At 41.7% G+C, this 18588-nt stretch overlaps 1 protein-coding gene across 1 annotated transcript in view; it reads left to right on the plus strand.

The window, feature by feature from the left end:
• Nucleotides 1–18588, plus strand: part of MAGT1 (magnesium transporter 1) — a 57398-nt gene that overhangs the window by 18040 nt on the left and 20770 nt on the right. Inside the window, exons 3-4 of the mRNA XM_073556200.1 lie at nucleotides 15178–15295; nucleotides 18392–18532. Of these exons, the coding sequence (XP_073412301.1) occupies nucleotides 15178–15295; nucleotides 18392–18532 (259 nt within the window). The remainder of the gene's footprint in view (nucleotides 1–15177; nucleotides 15296–18391; nucleotides 18533–18588) is intronic.

Consider the following 18588-nt stretch of genomic DNA (forward strand, 5'->3'; position numbering starts at 1 on the left):
TTTTTTTTTTCATTTCATTTGCATATTATGGTGGAAAATAAGTATTTGGTCAGAAACAAACAATCAAGATTTCTGGCTCTCACAGACCTGTAACTTCTTCTTTAAGAGTCTCCTCTTTCCTCCACTCATTACCTGTAGTAATGGCACCTGTTTAAACTTATCAGTATAAAAAGACACCTGTGCACACCCTCAAACAGTCTGACTCCAAACTCCACTATGGTGAAGACCAAAGAGCTGTCAAAGGACACCAGAAACAAAATTGTAGCCCTGCACCAGGCTGGGAAGACTGAATCTGCAATAGCCAACCAGCTTGGAGTGAAGAAATCAACTGTGGGAGCAATAATTAGAAAATGGAAGACATACAAGACCACTGATAATCTCCCTCGATCTGGTGCTCCACGCAAAATCCCACCCCGTGGGGTCAGAATGATCACAAGAACGGTGAGCAAAAATCCCAGAACCACGCGGGGGGACCTAGTGAATGAACTGCAGAGAGCTGGGACCAATGTAACAAGGCCTACCATAAGTAACACACTACGCCACCATGGACTCAGATCCTGCAGTGCCAGACGTGTCCCACTGCTTAAGCCTGTACATGTCCGGGCCCGTCTGAAGTTTGCTAGAGAGCATTTGGATGATCCAGAGGAGTTTTGGGAGAATGTCCTATGGTCTGATGAAACCAAACTGGAACTGTTTGGTAGAAACACAACTTGTCGTGTTTGGAGGAAAAAGAATACTGAGTTGCATCCATCAAACACCATACCTACTGTAAAGCATGGTGGTGGAAACATCATGCTTTGGGGCTGTTTCTCTGCAAAGGGGCCAGGACGACTGATCCGGGTACATGAAAGAATGAATGGGGCCATGTATCGTGAGATTTTGAGTGCAAACCTCCTTCCATCAGCAAGGGCATTGAAGATGAAACGTGGCTGGGTCTTTCAACATGACAATGATCCAAAGCACACCGCCAGGGCAACGAAGGAGTGGCTTCGTAAGAAGCATTTCAAGGTCCTGGAGTGGCCTAGCCAGTCTCCAGATCTCAACCCTATAGAAAACCTTTGGAGGGAGTTGAAAGTCCGTGTTGCCAAGCGAAAAGCCAAAAACATCACTGCTCTAGAGGAGATCTGCATGGAGGAATGGGCCAACATACCAACAACAGTGTGTGGCAACCTTGTGAAGACTTACAGAAAACGTTTGACCTCTGTCATTGCCAACAAAGGATATATCACAAAGTATTGAGATGAAATTTTGTTTCTGACCAAATACTTATTTTCCACCATAATATGCAAATAAAATGAAAAAAAAACAGACAATGTGATTTTCTGGATTTTTTTTTCTCAGTTTGTCTCCCATAGTTGAGGTCTACCTATGATGTAAATTACAGACGCCTCTCATCTTTTTAAGTGGTGGAACTTGCACTATTGCTGACTGACTAAATACTTTTTTTCCCCACTGTAAATGCAATATCATGAGGCATTCATGACACATGAAAGAAAAAATAAAAAAAACACTTCCAGACTATAAATAATAATAAGAAGAACTCATGGAAACATTTCCAGCCAGCGAGACCATTTCTTTATAAAGGAAGGAAGACAGCCATTCAGCAACGCCAATTTTTGCTCATATGACTTATGTAAAGTCATCTTTGCAATAATATCGAGTGAAGAGGCCACTCGAGTGGATTTCCAATAAAACGCAATTTCATTTTTAGAAACCAAAAGTAAATGAATAACCAATTTCCTAACAGAAGGATTCAAACGACTTGCATCCAACGAGAGCAGGGCGAACTGAGGAGTCAGTGAAAAATCTGATTGATTTAAAATATGAGAAATGAGAGGAGATGTCATCCCAAAAATGCCGAAGACGTGGAAAAACCAAAATAAATGGGAAAGGCTACCATGATGCCCGCAATCCCTCCAACAGAGAGGGGAGGTGGAAGTGTTGATAAAAGCTAGACGAGATAGCGAATAGTACCATCTCGATATGATTTTAAAGTAGGACTCATGGAGAGCCCTAAACATGGTAGCAGAATAGGTTAGAGACATGGTCAGTTCCCAAACATCTGGGGTAACAGAAAAATTCAAAACCGATTCCCATTTTTTCATATATGGGGATTTTATAAATGCAGAATCGTTGTTGAACCACTGGTGGATAGAACGAGTGGACCAAAAAATATTATGGCCTGAGTTGCATAAAATATTGATCGCTGGCTCCGATAGCGGAGGGCAACGTGTCACCAGTGGAGTCAAAAATTCTTTCAACATAGTAAAGTATAGAAAAGCAGAGGAGGGAACCACAAACCTATTCTTAAGATGAGAAAAAGATACATATTTATGACCATCAAAGATGTCATTTAATTTAGAAATACCCCAGTCAGCCCAAGTAGAATGCAAATCGAATGAATAAACAGAGGCCAGAAAAGAGAGAGGAAGCCTCAACAGGAGTTGAATCCTAGAAAAAACACTCTTAAATTTAAAAAAAAACTTCCTCCAAGCCACAATAGCAGCCATAAAAATTGGATGATTAGACTGAGATAAATGCTTAGATGTCAATAGATTCAAAATAAGAGAACAAGGAGGGGAATTTTTTATTAAAATAAAATTCCAAGTCCCCCCATGAAGGTATATGGCCAGTTGACCACCAACATAGACTTTGCTTAATAAGATTAGAGTAATAAGCTGAGATGTTAGGCAGTCCCATACCTCCACGTAACTTATGTTTGTATAACTGGTTCGAAGCAATACGTGCCTTTTTATTTCCCCAAATAAACTAAGGCGTGTCTGCAGACTGGTTAAATAAGAAGTGGAAACAAGCAGGGGAAGGGATCTGAAAACATAGTGGATTTTGGGAAGGAATATTGATTTGGCTACTAGACATTTTCCCCACCAGGATAATTCTTTGTCCGCGTAAAAATTAAGGCCTTTAGAAATGTAGGCAATTAGGGAATCTAGGTTGGTGGAAATCAGAGATCCAAGGTTTCTAGAAAACCGCAGACCTAAATAAACAATTTCCCTCTCCGCCCAACCCCAAGAAGAGACAGCCTTTATACTCCTGATTTGAGAATTGGTGAGATTAAATTGGAAAATTTTGGATTTGGACTCATTAATCTTAAAATAGGAAAGGGAGGAAAATTTTTGAAGAAGGGATTGTAAATGTGGAATAGAGGAGCAGGGATTAGTGAGAGACAGGAGGACATCATCAGCATATAGACTGATCCTAAACTCCTGACGATCTGTTCGAACACCCTCTATGGAGGAATGATCTCTGATTAATTGGGCTAGCGGTTCTATTGTAAGGGCAAAAAGCAATGGAGAGAGGGGACAACCCTGCCGGGTACCATTAGAAATTGGAAATGGGGAGGAAAAGTGATTATTAATGTAAATTTTTGCTTGAGGGTCAGAATATAAGGCCATAATTTTGGTGATAAAGTCTAAACTGAATCCAAATTTTAGTAGGGAGCATCGGAGAAAGGTCTAATTCAAGCGATCAAACGCTTTTTCTGCATCTAAAGAAATTAGAGCAGAAGGAAGTTTTTGGGAATTGATTAACTTTATAATATTTATCAGCCATCTGGTCCCTTCAATGGATTGCTGATATTTGATAAAGCTAATTTGGTCCGTGGAAATTAATTTAGACAGTATAATATTAAGACGGTTAGCTAAAACTTTAGAATAAATTTTGAGGTCAGTATTAATGAAATGGGACGATAATTAAGAATTTGATCAGGATTAGTATTGGGTTTGGGAATTAGTACGATTGTAGCATCTAAATTTTCTCTAGGGAAGGAACCAATGGACGCAGCGGCATTAAAAAGTTTAGTTAAATGGGGGACAAGAATGTCGCGGAAAGACTTATAATAATTGTTACTATAACCATCGGGACCAGGGGCTTTATATGACTTTAATTGACTAATGGTGTCACCAATCTCTTCAGCAGTAAAAGGAGCAGATAAAAAAAATCTGCTTCCACAGAGTTGAGATTTGGAAGGTTAACCGAAGATAAAAAATTAAGAGTCCGCATCTGGAGCGGAAGAGAGGGATCGGACCTCAAATTATACAGTTGATTGAAATATTTCGCAAGTTCATTTGCAATTTCCGGTGGGTGGGTGAGGGATAATCCCTTAGGAGAAGTAATTTTGTCAATGCGGTTGCGTACTCTAAGCATCTTTATTCGATTAAGCATAAAACGGCTGGGTTTATTAAGGGACATATAATGATGAAATTTTGATTGCTTTACTGCTGAATCACAGAACGAAAAAATTGTGGCCCTTAATTCATTTCGAAGACGGGATAAATCAGCTAGAGATGTGGAGCTAGAGGGAGGATTCTTGGATAAGGACAATTCCAACTTTCTCCTTAATCAAAGCCTGCAAATTTTTTAATTTTTTCATGGTTAACATTTTTTATACGGGAGGAAATACGAACAAGAGTGCCTCGTATAACCGCCTTGTGAGAATTCCACTGGAGGAATGGTTTGGAAGGATCAAATATATTTTCTGAATAATAAAAATTGAGAGATTTATATATTTCCTCATGGTAAGTAGGATTTTTAAAAATAGAAGCATTACACTTCCATAACTGCTGATTATTAACAGAGTGCCCCTCAACCAACTTGGCAATAACAGGAGCATGATCTGAAATAGATTTATTTCCAATTGAAACTGAGGAAAATCTAGGGAGAGAAAGTACGTCTGACAAAATGAGGTCAATATGAGAGGCAAATAAATGAGTCAGAAAAAAATGTATATTCCTTTGAGGTGGAATTGAGACAACGAAAAACGTCAAAAAATTCATTAGTGACAAGCCAATTATTTGTTTTTAACTTTTTATTGATTTTAAACAAGAAATTGCATTACATGCGACAAGCAAGGTTCATATCCATCAGAGTCATAGCTAATATGTACGATCTCGTTGAACAATTATCAGCAATTTTCTCATTACTACTTATTACAATTTGCTATTGATAGAACAAGTAGTTGCAATGCTTCAGAAACTTCTGTGAATAAGTCCATTACAAGATCATTGACACAAATTTCGAATAAATATGTCTATTGCCGTCGCAATAAAATATGAACTTTTAACTAAACAGACAGACAGGATAGAAGTAAGGGAAAGTGCAGATTCTAGAAAGGAAAAGTTTGGGGGTAGGGTGGGGGGATAAGTGGGGAATAATGTCCAGTCAGCCGCGAATTTACATTATTCGCTCGAAAGATCAACCAATACTACTTTCTGTTAATTTGACCTTAAGATAAATTGAAGATATTTTACTGAGTGTCTAGTAGTTTTAAGTACTAATCTGTTTCTCTAAAGCGTATCCATGGCGCCCAGATCAAGTTGAACTTACTTGTCCCAAAGGTCGTGCTAGCTATTATTTCTTCAATATGGTATATTTGACTTTATGTAGCCGTTCTGCTAGAGAAGGACGGTTCTGTGATAGCCAATATAGAGGAATTAGCATTTTAGCTGCTGCTAATAAGTACAAAAGAAATTTTTTGTGTTTAAATTGTGTCAGTTCACCAGACCAATTCAAAAAGATCAATTTCAAGGATGGGGGGGGTTTGGGAGTTGACAAAGTTTTGTCGAAATTTTAAGCAATTGTCTCCAAAATGGCTGAATTTTATCACATTGCCGCCAAATGTGCATATACGATCCAATCTCTCCAAGGCATCTCCAACAATTAGAGGATGCCTCAGGTTGCCATTTCTTTTTTGTGTCAGGGGTGGCATACCACCCAGTAAGGACTTTATAGGAGTTTTCCTGGACCTTTACACAGCCAGAAGGACCATGCGAATTTTTATATATCTTGTCAACCTCCCATTCTTGCAACTCAACCTCTAGGTCTCTTTCCCACTTTAATATGAACGCTCTTTTAGCTGAGGTAGAGTGGGTCAAGAGCATTTGATAAAGCTTACCCAGCACACCCTTTGGTTTATTTCTTTGGGTCATCAACTTGAAAAGCCAATTATTTAAAGAAGGGAAATTAAGTCTACTGGAAGAAGAGGCATCAAGTGTAATATTGGGTACCAAGTTAAAATCACCTAAGAGTAAAAGAGTGCCTCTCTTTAGCGGTTCAAGTTTTTTTAGTAATTTGTTCAAAAACCTAATTTGACCTTTAGTAGGAGCGTAGATATTGACAATGGTATAAATTTGGGAGTCTATAGAACAGACAAGGACATGAAAATGACCGTTCACACCAACCAATTCCTCCAGCAGTTCGAACGACAAGGAGTCCCTGACTAGGGTCATGACACCTGCCTTTTTAGTGGGACCCGAGGCCTCAAAAACATGAGGGTAATTTTTTAGGGAAAACGTGGGATGATTATTAATTTTAAATTTAGTCTCCTGGAGGCACACGACATCTGCTGCAGATTTTTTAAATTTCTTTCTGAAAGGAAAAATGCCTATTTGGACTATTAAGCCCCTTAACGTTATGTACCGTAAGTGCCATAAAAAAAGAGCAAAATTGGCATTAAAAAACAATCACCAGCTGGAAAGTGTGAAAAAAAAAAAAAACCACTACAAAACTAAATGACCAAAGAATAGGTACAAACTTAAAATTGTACAGTTTAGAACCCTAAGAGGGAAACCACAGAAAATGGTTCTCCTACTTGCGCCGGGGGAAAAGTCCGTGCATTGCAAGGCTAAGGAAACCCTCATTAACACCTATATCAAATAGACAAATATACAAGCTAAGCACAATGTTAAATCATATAATATCAGATAACCCATAGACACACATCACAATAGGCTCAGGTGACATGTCCTGGACCAGCAGAAGAAACTGTAGGAACCGAGGACAAGACAACCTCTTCAGGTGAAATAAAAGTTGCATTCTTCCCTTTTGTAATTAAAAAAGAGGTGTAGAGGAAAGCCCCACTTATAAGGAAGGCCTCGCTCCATAAACATGGAGGTCAGTGATCGAAAGTGTTTCCAACCTTCAATAATTGCTTTAGATAGATCAGAAAACAACTTTAGATGGTGATATGGTTCCGGGAAGCCTCCCTTAATTCTGACCATATTCTGAATTTTCTCTTTTATGTGGTAGAAATGAATTTTCATAATTACATCCCTGGGTAGGTCTTTAAGGATGGAAGGAGGCTTAGGAAGACGATGGATACGATCAATGATAAGATCCGTTTCCGAAAGATTGGGAATCATCCTCCTAAAAACTCCCTTAACATAGTCAGAAAGCTTGACGGGTGAAATATCTTCCGATATACCCCTGATTTTAATATTGTTTCAGCGGGAGCGGTCCTCCAGATCCGCCAATTTAAGTCGCAACTGGTGTATCTCAGGCCTGGACTCCGAATGGTGTTTTAGAGATGCCGTTTGTGATTTTTTTTTTTTTCCAATTCCCCCAATCTAGACTCATGGTTATCCAACCGAGCAGTAAAGTGTTCAAGAGTGTCTTGAAAAAGCTTTGTTTGGTTAGCCATGTTGATACACATCCTGGCACGAAGTTTTTCAACTAATGTGTTCATATATGCCTCATGGGTTGTAGCACCAGGGAAGGCCCCGGACAACTCCTCAGGTTTCGGCCTGGATTTTTTTTTTTGGAGTAGGGTTGGGGGAAGAACTACAATCCCCACCCGAGGGACCCTTCCTCTTTGAAGAGGAAGAAAGATCCATTGTCTCAGTATGAGAAAGGAAGATCTCCACTTAACGTTGTCAAACAAGCACCATGTGTGGACAACGAGAGAGACACATTGTTGGTAGAAAGCTGAGAACAGTCTGTCAATGGGACTTAAGCGGACTCAATAGATTAATCGTGTCCCTGGAAGAACCACGAGGAGACTTGGTTTCTTTATTTTGCTTTTGTCCTCTAGAGACACCTGTAGTTTTAGCCATAGGTAATTTTGAGTTGAAATGACTCATTTTGTCAAGTGATATAACCAAGAACTGAGAGAGTAGAATAGTAACTTTATATTAAACTAGCTAAAGAGCCCGGCGCTGCCCGGGCATAGTAACTAACTGTGGTTAGTTAAAACAAATTATAATTATCCTCCATCCCATAGTCCCGTGCCCATATACCCATCATACCTATCCTCCATCCCATAGTCCCGTGCCCATATACCCGTCATACATATCCTCCATCCCATAGTCGAGTGCCCATATACCCATCATACCTATCCTCCATCCCATAGTCCCGTGCCCATATACCCGTCATACATATCCTCCATCCCATAGTCGAGTGCCCATATACCCATCACACATCCTCCATCCCATAGTCAACCGTTATGACATCATAATGAGCGGCGGGGCTTGATACGCACACACTGTTTCCCCATTATGTAGATAGGGGCATTATGACATCATATGCTGCCCGGGCATAGTAACTAACTGTGGTTAGTTATAGCAAATTATAATTATCCTCCATCCCATAGTCCCGTGCCCATATACCCATCACACATCCTCCATCCCATAGGCCCGTGCCAATATACCCATCATACATATCCTCCATCCCATAGTCGAGTGCCCATATACCTATCACACATCCTCCATCCCATAGTCCCATGCCCATATACCCATCACACATCCTCCATCCCATAGTCCCATGCCCATATACCCATCATACATATTTTGCCATCCCATAGTCCCGTGCCCATATACCCGTCATACATATCCTCCATCCCATAGTCCATCCCAGTGCCCGGGCATAGTAACTAACTGTGGTTAGTTATAACAAATTATAATTATCCTCCATCCCATAGTTGGAAAGAGGGTTAGGGTTGGAATTAGGTATAGGGTTAGGGTTGGGATTAGGGTTAGGGGTGTGTTGGGGTTATGGTTAGGGGTGTGTTGGGGTTAGGGCTGTGGTTAGGGATGTGTTGGGGTTAGGGTTGAAGTTAGAATTGAGGGGTTTCCACTGTTTAGGCACATCACGGGAGTCTCCAAACGCGACATGGTGCAACCATTGATTCCAGCCAATTTTGCGATCAAAAAGTCAAACGGTGCTCACCCCCTTCCATGCCCCGACGTGTGCTCAAACAGTGGTTTACCCCAACATATAGGGTATCAGCATACTCAGGAAAAATTGCACAACAACTTTGGGGGTCTAATTTCTCCTGGTACCCTTGGGAAAATCAAAAATTGGGGGCTAAAATATTTTTGTGGAAATTTTTTATTTTTTTTTTTTTTTTTTTAATTTTCACGTCTCTGCGTTATAAACTTCTGTGAAACACATGGGGGTTCAAAGTGCTCACCAGGCATCTAGATAAGTTCCTTGGGGGGTCTAGTTTCCAAAATGGGGTCACTTGTGGGGGGTTTCTATTGTTTAGGCACATCAGGGGCTCTGCAAATGTAACGACGACCGCAGACCATTCCATCAAAGTCTACACTTCAAAATGTCACTACTTCCATTCTGAGCCCTTACGTGTGCCCAAGCAATGGTTTCTCCCCCCCCCCCCCCCCCCCAATAAAATTGTACAACAACTTTGGGGGTCTCATTTATCCTGGTACCCTTGGGAAAATAATAATTGCTGGCTTAAAAAATTTTTTTAGGAAAAAAAATTATTTTTTATTTTCACGGCTCTGCGTTATAAACTTCTGTGAAGCACTTGGGGGTTCAAGGTGCTCACCACACATCTAGATAAGTTCCTTGGGGGGTCTAGTTTCCAAAATGGGGTCACTTGTGGGGGCTTTCACAGTTTAGGTACATCAGGGGATCTGCAAATGTAACATGATGCCCGCAGACCATTCCATCAAAGTCAGCATTTCATAATGTCACTACTTCCCTTCCGAGCCCCGACGTGTACCCATACAGTGGTCCCCACCCACATATGGGGTATCAGCGTACTCAAGACAAACTGGACAACAACTTTTGGAGTCCAATTTATCCTGGTACCCTTGTGAAAATAAAAAATTAAGCACTAAAAAATTTTTTGAGGGGAAAAAAAAATTTATTTTCACGGCTCTGCGTTATAAACTTTTGTGAAGCAATTGGGGGTTCAAAGTGCTCACTATGCATCTAGATAAGCTCCTTAGGGGAAACAAAAAACAGAAAACACAAATATCCTGAACTAAAAAGTAAAAAATATACTGCAAATAATGCATAAAGGTGGTAATAATAATAATAATAATAATAATAATAATAGTATTTAGTAAACATAATTTTGATCAAAATAATGTACAAGCCATCCCGCCACGTCACGGCAACCCACAAGGGTTGCCGTGACGTGGTGGGATGGCTTTTACATTATTTTAATCAAAATTATGTTTACTAAATACCCTTATTATTATTATTACCTTCATGCATTATTTGCAGTATATTTTTTACTTTTTAGTTCAGGATATTTGTGTTTTTTGCTTTTTGTTTTCTCTGGTTAATGGTCATGTGTTAATATGCACTTACATTGTGCATACACATTAACTTACTTTTCTCAGTTCAGATTTGTTTTTTATTTTTTTTATTAAGTTCCTTAGGGGGTCTAGTTTCCAAAATGGGGTCATTTGTGGGGGAGCTCCAATGTTTAGGTACACAGGAGCTCTCCAAACACGACGTGGTGTCCGCTAACGATTAGAAGTAATTTGCATTTCAAAAAGATAAAAAGTTCCCTTCTGAGCCCTGCCGTGTGCCCAAACAGTGGTTCCCCCCCACATATGGGGTACCAGCGTACTCAGGACAAACTGGACAACAACTTTTGTGGTCCAATTTCTCCTGTTAGCCTTGTGAAAATTAAAAATAGTGTGCTAAAAAATCATTTTTGAGGAAAACAATTTTTTATTTTCACTGCTCTGTTATAAACTTTTGTGAAGCACTTGGGGGTTCAAAGTGCTCACTACACATCTAGATAAGTTCCATAAGGGGTCTAGTTTCCAAAATGGGGTCACTTGTGGGGGAGCTCCAATGTTTAGGCACACAGGGGCTCTCCAAACGCGACATGGCAACCGCTAAATATTCCAGCATATTTTCCATTCAAAAAGTCAAATGGCGCTCCTTCCCTTCTGAGCCCTGCCGTGCGCCCAAACAGTGGTTTATGACCACATATGAGGTATCTGTGTACTCAGGAGAAATTGATCAACAAATTTTAGGATCCATTTTATCCTGTTGCCCATGTGAAAGTGAAAAAATTGATGCTAAAAGAAAATTTTGGTTGGGAAAAATTAAAATGCCCATTTTTTCTTCCCACGTTGCTTTAGTTCCTGTGAAATACCTGAAGGGTTAATAATCTTCTTGAATGTAGTTTTGAGTAGCTTGAGGGGTGCAGTTTTTAGAATGGTATCACTTTTGGGTATTTTCTGCCATATAGACCCCTCAAAGTGACTTCAAATGTGAGGTGGTCCCTAAAAAAAAAAAAAAAAAAAAATGGTTTTGTAAATTTTGTTGAAAAAAATGAGAAATCGCTGGTCAACTTTTAACCTTATAACTTCCTAACAAAAAAATATTTTGTTTCCAAAATTGTGCTGATGTAAAGTAGACATGTGGGAAATGTTATTTAGTAACTATTTTGTGTCACATAACTCTCTGGTTTAACAGAATAAAAATTCAAAATTTTAAAATTGCTAAATTTTTCTAAATTTTCGCCAAATTTCTGATTTTTTCACAAATAAACGCAATAATTATCGACCTAAATTTACCACTAACATGAAGCCAAATATGTCACGAAGAAACAGTCTCAGAATCGCTAGGATCCGTTGAAGCGTTCCTGAGTTATTACCTCATAAAGGGACACTGGTCAGAATTGCAAAAAATGGCCTGGGCATTAAGGTCAAAATAGGCTTGGTCATGAAGGGGTTAAAGGGTTTCACCAGGTTTTGTGTAAATTCCTGTAGTTTCGAAAGTGACCGCAGATGGGTGAATCCCAAGTATTCATCACTCACACTGTCAGGATTCACTTCAGTTGCAGATTATGCAGGCTGTCATGTGACCACCAGTGTGCAGTCTGCCTTTTCGACCTAAATTAATTATATAAATTAAGTGGGATCCTGACAGTGTGTAATGCACAGTGTTGGGACTCGCTAATGTGCAGTTACTTAAAAAGGTTTGTCCCAGGATATCTGTGGCTTTTCTATGTGCCCTGAAGATCCGCTAAGCATACAGCGCAGAGCTGATTAACACCAGCCCCGTTCCTGCACTTTTGTTCTGTCAGCCCCCGCAATGAAGGAATACATAAAGGGGGGGGTCCCATGGCCATACGGGCCGTAATAATATTTATTTTAATTAAAAAAAAAATGGGTTAAAAGTGGGCTGGGCGCCCTCAGTATGGTTTGTGGAGAAGGGCATATCTGGTTTCCTTGGCAACGTTTTAACGGGCCAGGATTGGCTGGAGAAATTTGGCGGTTTTTCTGTGTTTATAAAAAGCCCTGCACTGGTAGTTTTTACCTCAGACAACATTTTTCCTGAAGAAAGAAGATTCCTTATAAAGATGGAAGCTCTTCTTCAGCAACTTTTAGCAAAAGCCAGCGAGGAGTGAGGTCTGGAATGGCTAAAATACTGCCTGGCAACTAGACCTTCATCCGCAGGGCCTGACGCTGCCTCTCCTACCTCAGCTCCATGTACCCAGCTCCAGACTCCGGGTCAGCCTCCAGCCTTAACCTCGGCACCCCCATCTGTAGGGAGAAGTAGGAGACCCCCGGCAGCCTATTCTACTACTTCACCGCGGCGCTCCAGACTTCCTGTCAGGGAGCAAACCAGGAAGTCTCGCCGTCCTACCACGAAATCCCGCAGCCCAACGCGGGACACCGGTCGTCATCCTCAAAGGCCGGGTATGTCAGCTGATTCCGCCGGCAGGGCAGACGGGTGCTGCGGTCGTAAAAGCACCGCGGCGGCCACTAAGCAGATTGCCTCGGCGCCGGCTACCACACTGCCCCCAGCGCAGCAAGCGACATCATCTGAGGAAGAAGGGGACGATTCACCTGCAGGCACCACTCAGCTGCGCTCGCCCAACATGGAGGGCTCAAGCGCAGGCTGTACAGCAGAACAGTCCACAGCATCCTTAAACCATGGAAAGGGTGAGGACTTGAACTTGTCTTTATTTTCTAGTCAGAGTGAACTTAAAAAAAAAAAAAAAAAAAAATGATTAGAGCTGTTCTGGCAGAGGCTTTAGGCGGAGCTATCGCTCCAATTCCTCAGCCGCCAGCTAGTATTGATTTCATTAATAATCCTCTCCTTTTGAGAGGTAATGCAAATAAGAATACGTTTAAAGAAGCTTTAGTTTGTGAATTATCACCACTTGGATTCCATTTAATTTCCGCTATTAAGGAACTTATTTGGGATGGACAGTACGTCGATTCATTCTCTCTTATTCCTCGCAGAGAACAGCCAAATAAATTGGAAAAAAAAGACTACAAATTTGAGTCAGACGACTCCAGGAAGGGCTCAGTCAAGTCCTTCAATAATTGGATCCAAGCATTTTCCATTTATTCTGCTGTCATTGGCGAGAAATACCCAAATTTATGTAGTAGTCTTTTTCAACATTTGGACATAATCCTTGAGGCATATTGACATTTTGGTGGATTAGCTTGGCTTCATTACGATGACGCATTTAGACAGAAACTGGCCGTTCACCCTGAAGTTCACTGGGGGACTAAGGATGTCGGATTGTGGATTAATTTGATGCTTCCCCAAAGACAAGATTTTTCCAGACAATTTTCCACCCCCGGTGTTAAAAAAGGATTTTGCTTTGGATTCAGTGACTCCTTTTGTAAGTGGAGTCACAACTGTAAATTCAAACATGAATGCTCTTTTTGTGGGAATTCCCATCCCGCCTCAAAGTGTTTCAAAAAGCAGTCAACTGCTAAGGACGCTAACACAAAAGGCCTGGACTCCGGTGAAGGTGGAAAACATGCGCTATTGGCTAAGCATTTATTCAAACAAGGAGATTAGCAAATTATTGTTTGGTTTTTCAGAAGGGTTTTACATACCGCTGTTTGAGGGTGTTGGCTGTTCAATTGTTCTCCCTTCTATAAGGTTGCACCCACAGGTGGCAAGTGAAAACCTTTTGAATGAGATCTCGCTAGGTAGATTTGCCGGTCCCTTTTCTTCTCCTCTTTTCAATAATTTTCGGATTTCTCAGTTAGCTTAATTTCTGGTTTCATAGTGTTCCAATTGGGGCTTTCTAATACCTGTACGTGTATATGATATGCTTGACGACATAACATGGTTGTTATTTAATACTTGGACCAGTTGTTAGTTCACATCAATATTGTACTAAGATGACAGGGGAGTCTTTCAGGGTTATAGTATTAACCCCAAAGGGTTCATTGTAATTGTCATTAAGTGACATTTTAATGTTTTTAGGTCTGTTTCACATTTGCGCTTTATAGCGCAGCGACTGCCTGCGCACTGCCACCGCTAAGCCCCGCCCCCTCCTGGCTCCCTGCCCGCCCCATCCGGTCATCGCCGCCTACTAGCGCACATGGACGCTTGCGATCTGCGCACCCTATCTTTAGCATAGGGTGCGCAGATCATGTGCTGGCCGTGCGCTAGCAGGATTTTGGCGTGCGCTGCGCACTTTTGAAGGTGCGCCCGTGTGCGCCAAATGCAGCATGTTGCATTTCGGCGCGCACGGCGCACCTTCAAAAGTGCGCAGCGCACGCCATAATCCTGCCAGCGCACAATCTGCGCACCCATGCTAAAGATAGGGTGCGCAGATCGCAAGCGTCCATGTGCGCTAGTAGGCGGCGATGACCGGATGGGGCGGGCAGGGAGCCGGGAGGGGGCGGGGCTTAGCGGCGGCCGTGCGCAGGCCGTCGCTGCGCTATAAAGCGCAAATGTGAAACCGGCCTTAAACTGTGTTTTTGGTCTGATTGTCTAATAAAAATTGTGTATTTAGTTAATTATTGTGGTGATCCCAATTTTTGGTCAGTAGCTTTTTCTCTCTTATTCTGTCATTTATTTACGGATATCGGTCTTGTAGGGCCATGCATAGCAGAGGTAGTGATCCAGCAAGTAAGGTACGTATATCCTGAGCCTGCATAAAACTTCTTCACCTTCATTGGCACCCTATTAAAACACCAAATAGTAAAGTAGGAAACATACACCTTATGGCCGGTAGACTTAATCATGGTATGACTGGTTTGTTCTGTATAGTTCTGAATCTTCACCATCATTCGTATTATTTTGGGTTTGTTGTAAGTGAACATAACTATTGATGCGACATAATGCACATGCAGCCCTCATTGTAAAAGGACAATAAGCTGGAAGATGGCCTTGTTCTCATGCAGTGTTTCTGTGCAGGCAAGCTGACGAGGAATACCAGATTCTAGCCAATTCCTGGCGTTACTCCAGTGCCTTCACCAATAGGATTTTCTTTGCTATGGTGGATTTTGATGAAGGATCAGACGTCTTCCAAATGGTAAAGTATGAAAGATGGTTCAGTGGGTGTTAACTATCAAAGCAACCAGCTGACTGTTACTATTCAACCAGCTCTAAAAAAAAAAAAAAAAAATGTACGTTTCTGCTTTCCAATTTGCAAAAGTATATTTAAAAAAAATATATGTTGTGTGTATTTTCGGTCCGTGTGAAAGACTGACACCACACACTGTTATTCAGCAGGGCTTTTCAGGTGATTGGTGTTTTGTTTTTTTTATTCATTAAGTGATATTAATCAACCATCATTTGTTCGGAGGGAGTTGGGATTGAAGGAAGTTTTCATTGGTACTTGCTTGTAATGTCTAGGAGGCTACCTTATTTGAGGCTGTATCTCTCACACGTGTTAATGTACTATTTTGGCATTAAGTTTTATCCTCTCTACAGTGGCATGTAAAAGTTTAGGCCTCACCTGTCAAAATTACACTTGCAAACGCCTTTTTTGGAGACAGTCAAGAGTCTTTCAGTTCTTGTTTGAGGGATTTTTATCCACAGGACTTGCTTCCAAAATGCATCAGGCTTGTTTAGATGTTCTTTCGCATATTTCTGATGCTGAATGTTATGGTGAGGACACGGGAGAAGTTTTCTTTTGATGTCTCTTCCATGAAGACCATATTTGTGCAGGTGTCTCTGAATAGTAGAACAATGGACCACAACTCCAGAGTCTAAGGCTAGTTTCACACTAGCGTATGGCCGAGGTTTGGAGGGCTGCAGACTTCCTCTGTGAAGCTCTGCCCGCGACCGCACCTCCTCCCATCAGCTCCACCTATCGGCATGTGGCGTGCGTACCCTATCTTTAGCATTAGATACGCAGGCCATGCTGATGTATGCAAATGCCTCCGCATGCGTCGTTTCGACAATGCGGCAACCTTTGCCGAATGCAGCGTGTTGCATTTTGGTGTGGTCGCCGCACCGTCAAAACGACGCATGCGGAGGCATCCGCATACATCGGCACGGCCTGCGTACCCAATGCTAAAGATAGGGGTCCCATGCCGAGGTAGGCGGAGCTGGCGGGAGGAGGTGCGGCCGGGGGCGAAGCTTCACAGAGGAAGTCTGCAGCCCTCCGCACCTCAGCCATACGTATTATGAATGAGTCACCGGAGGAGGAAAAAACAAAAATGCAAGCTAAGTCCAGAAAACCGGAGAGGTTGGTAGCTAGCGGATTGCAGACCCCTGATCCTATTCACAACAACTAACAGTAGCCGTGGAGCGTTCCTACGGTGGTCCTAGACGCCTCTTCACAGCCGGAGAACTACATAAGCCTAAAGAAGGAAAGGGGAAATCTAAACTGCCCCAGAGCAGACCCCAAAGCAATAGACAGCCCCCAACATGTATTGTCGGTGAAAACAGATGAAAACATAAACACAGACAGAAAGACAGGCAGAGCAAACGATGGGGCCCAACTAACTAGATAAGAAAGGACAGAAAAGATGCTGGCTGCAATCCGCAAAAACCCTACCAAAAATGTCCCAACACGTCTGATAGGAAAAACGGCCCTATAGTCACTAGACTTTAAAATCCCTATATCAGCACTCTGATATATTCTGAAGACAGAGCAAAAGAGATTTAACCGATCAGGGACAAAAATGGAAATTTAGCAGAGCCCCAGCCGGGGCTGGCTGAACACAAAACTAAGCAAATCAGACAAAATCTCATGGAACAATAACAGAGCAAAACTTAGCTTTAGAAGACAGGAACTGAACTGGAGGCTAGAGCTCAGAGCAGAGAAATCACCAGCAACCCTACAGGGCGTCGGCTGCCTTATATCCATTCAGATTCCGGATGTCCAATCGCAATCCACCTGTTCAGGTGACAGGTCTCTCCCATCCAAATCAGTTTCACCACCTCCTTTCACCAGTAGAGGGAGTTCATCGGACATCAAAGGTGAACGAGAAAATGAACTCACAACACATACGCTAGTGTGAAACTAGCCTAAGTCACTCTGAAAGGTCTTTTGTAGGCAAGCTGGGGTTCTGATTTGCCTCTCTAGCAATCCTATGAATAGCTCACTGAAAATTTGCTTTGTCTTCTAGACCTTATTTTGACCACCACTGTTCCTATTAACTGCCATTTCTTAATTACATTTCTGACTGAGGAAAGGGCAACCTATAAACGCTTTGCTATCTTATAGCCTTCTCCTGCTTTTGAGCCTCCCCCATTTTCATTTTCAGAGTCTTAGGCAGTTTCTTAGAGCCTGTGGCTACAGTTTTTTGGCACAAGGTTAAAGGAGGCTGGGTTTTTATTGTATAAAGATGTGAATTTTGCATCACCTTTCCTAACAATGGTGAAGTGTATGTATATGTGTGTATAGATAGGTTGGTTTTTTTTTTGCCTAAAATACAAAGGAAATGTGTCATCTCTTTAACCTAAGAACTTTTAGAGATCATTTCATCTTCAGCTTGCTCAACTGTTCACAATAACAGTAATTTTGACCAGCAGTGCTCAGACTTTTACATGCCACTGTATGGATAGGGGAGAACTTGCTGGTCTCTGGATGTCTTATGGAGCTTTCCAGAGCCCCATCTTTATTGGAGCTTAAGTGAACATGCTCCTCCTCCATTCATTGCCTTTTGGACTGATGGAAAAAGCATAATACATTGGCTATTTCCAATAGTCCTATAGGCAATGAATGTAGTGGAGGTCAAGCATTCGCATTCCCAGTATGTTCAAGATGGGACTCAGGATTGCTAGGAGTTGTGTTTTGGGTGAGAGAATCTTTTTTTTTTTTTTTTTTGTCTGTCTGTAAGATGGGGATAATATATAAGAGAAAGAGTCTCTTAAGCTCCCTTTGAATGGAGCGGAGCTGTTCATGCTCTGCCTAGTTCTGTGTTTGGATATTTCCAACAGTCCTGCTGACATGTTTGCAGGCCTCGCATGTGCACCTCCACTTCATTCAGGACCGGGCTTCACAGTCCCAATCTCAGGATCAGTGGGGGTCTCAGCGGTTGGATGCCAGCAGCTGTAAGTTATCGCATATCGCATGGATATGGTATAATTTCATATTTTGAGAATAACCGTTTAAAACATATGAAAACCGTCATATTTTTATATAGACTGTTTACCTTGCATCCTGTTCTTCCAGCTGAATATGAACTCTGCACCGACCTTCATTCACTTCCCCCCTAAGGGGAAGCCCAGGAGAGGTGACACGTATGAGCTACAAGTGCGGGGATTTGCTGCAGAACAAATTGCTCGCTGGATTGCAGATAGGACCGATGTCAATGTAAGAGTGTTGTGCTTTTACGGCAGGGTTTTCATTGTTTTGCACTATATGAAACA

This window comes from Dendrobates tinctorius, unplaced genomic scaffold (assembly GCF_039654945.1).
Source record: "Dendrobates tinctorius isolate UK_male_01 unplaced genomic scaffold, ASM3965494v1 ptg000231l, whole genome shotgun sequence".
In the NCBI taxonomy this organism is placed as follows: Eukaryota; Metazoa; Chordata; class Amphibia; order Anura; family Dendrobatidae; genus Dendrobates; species Dendrobates tinctorius.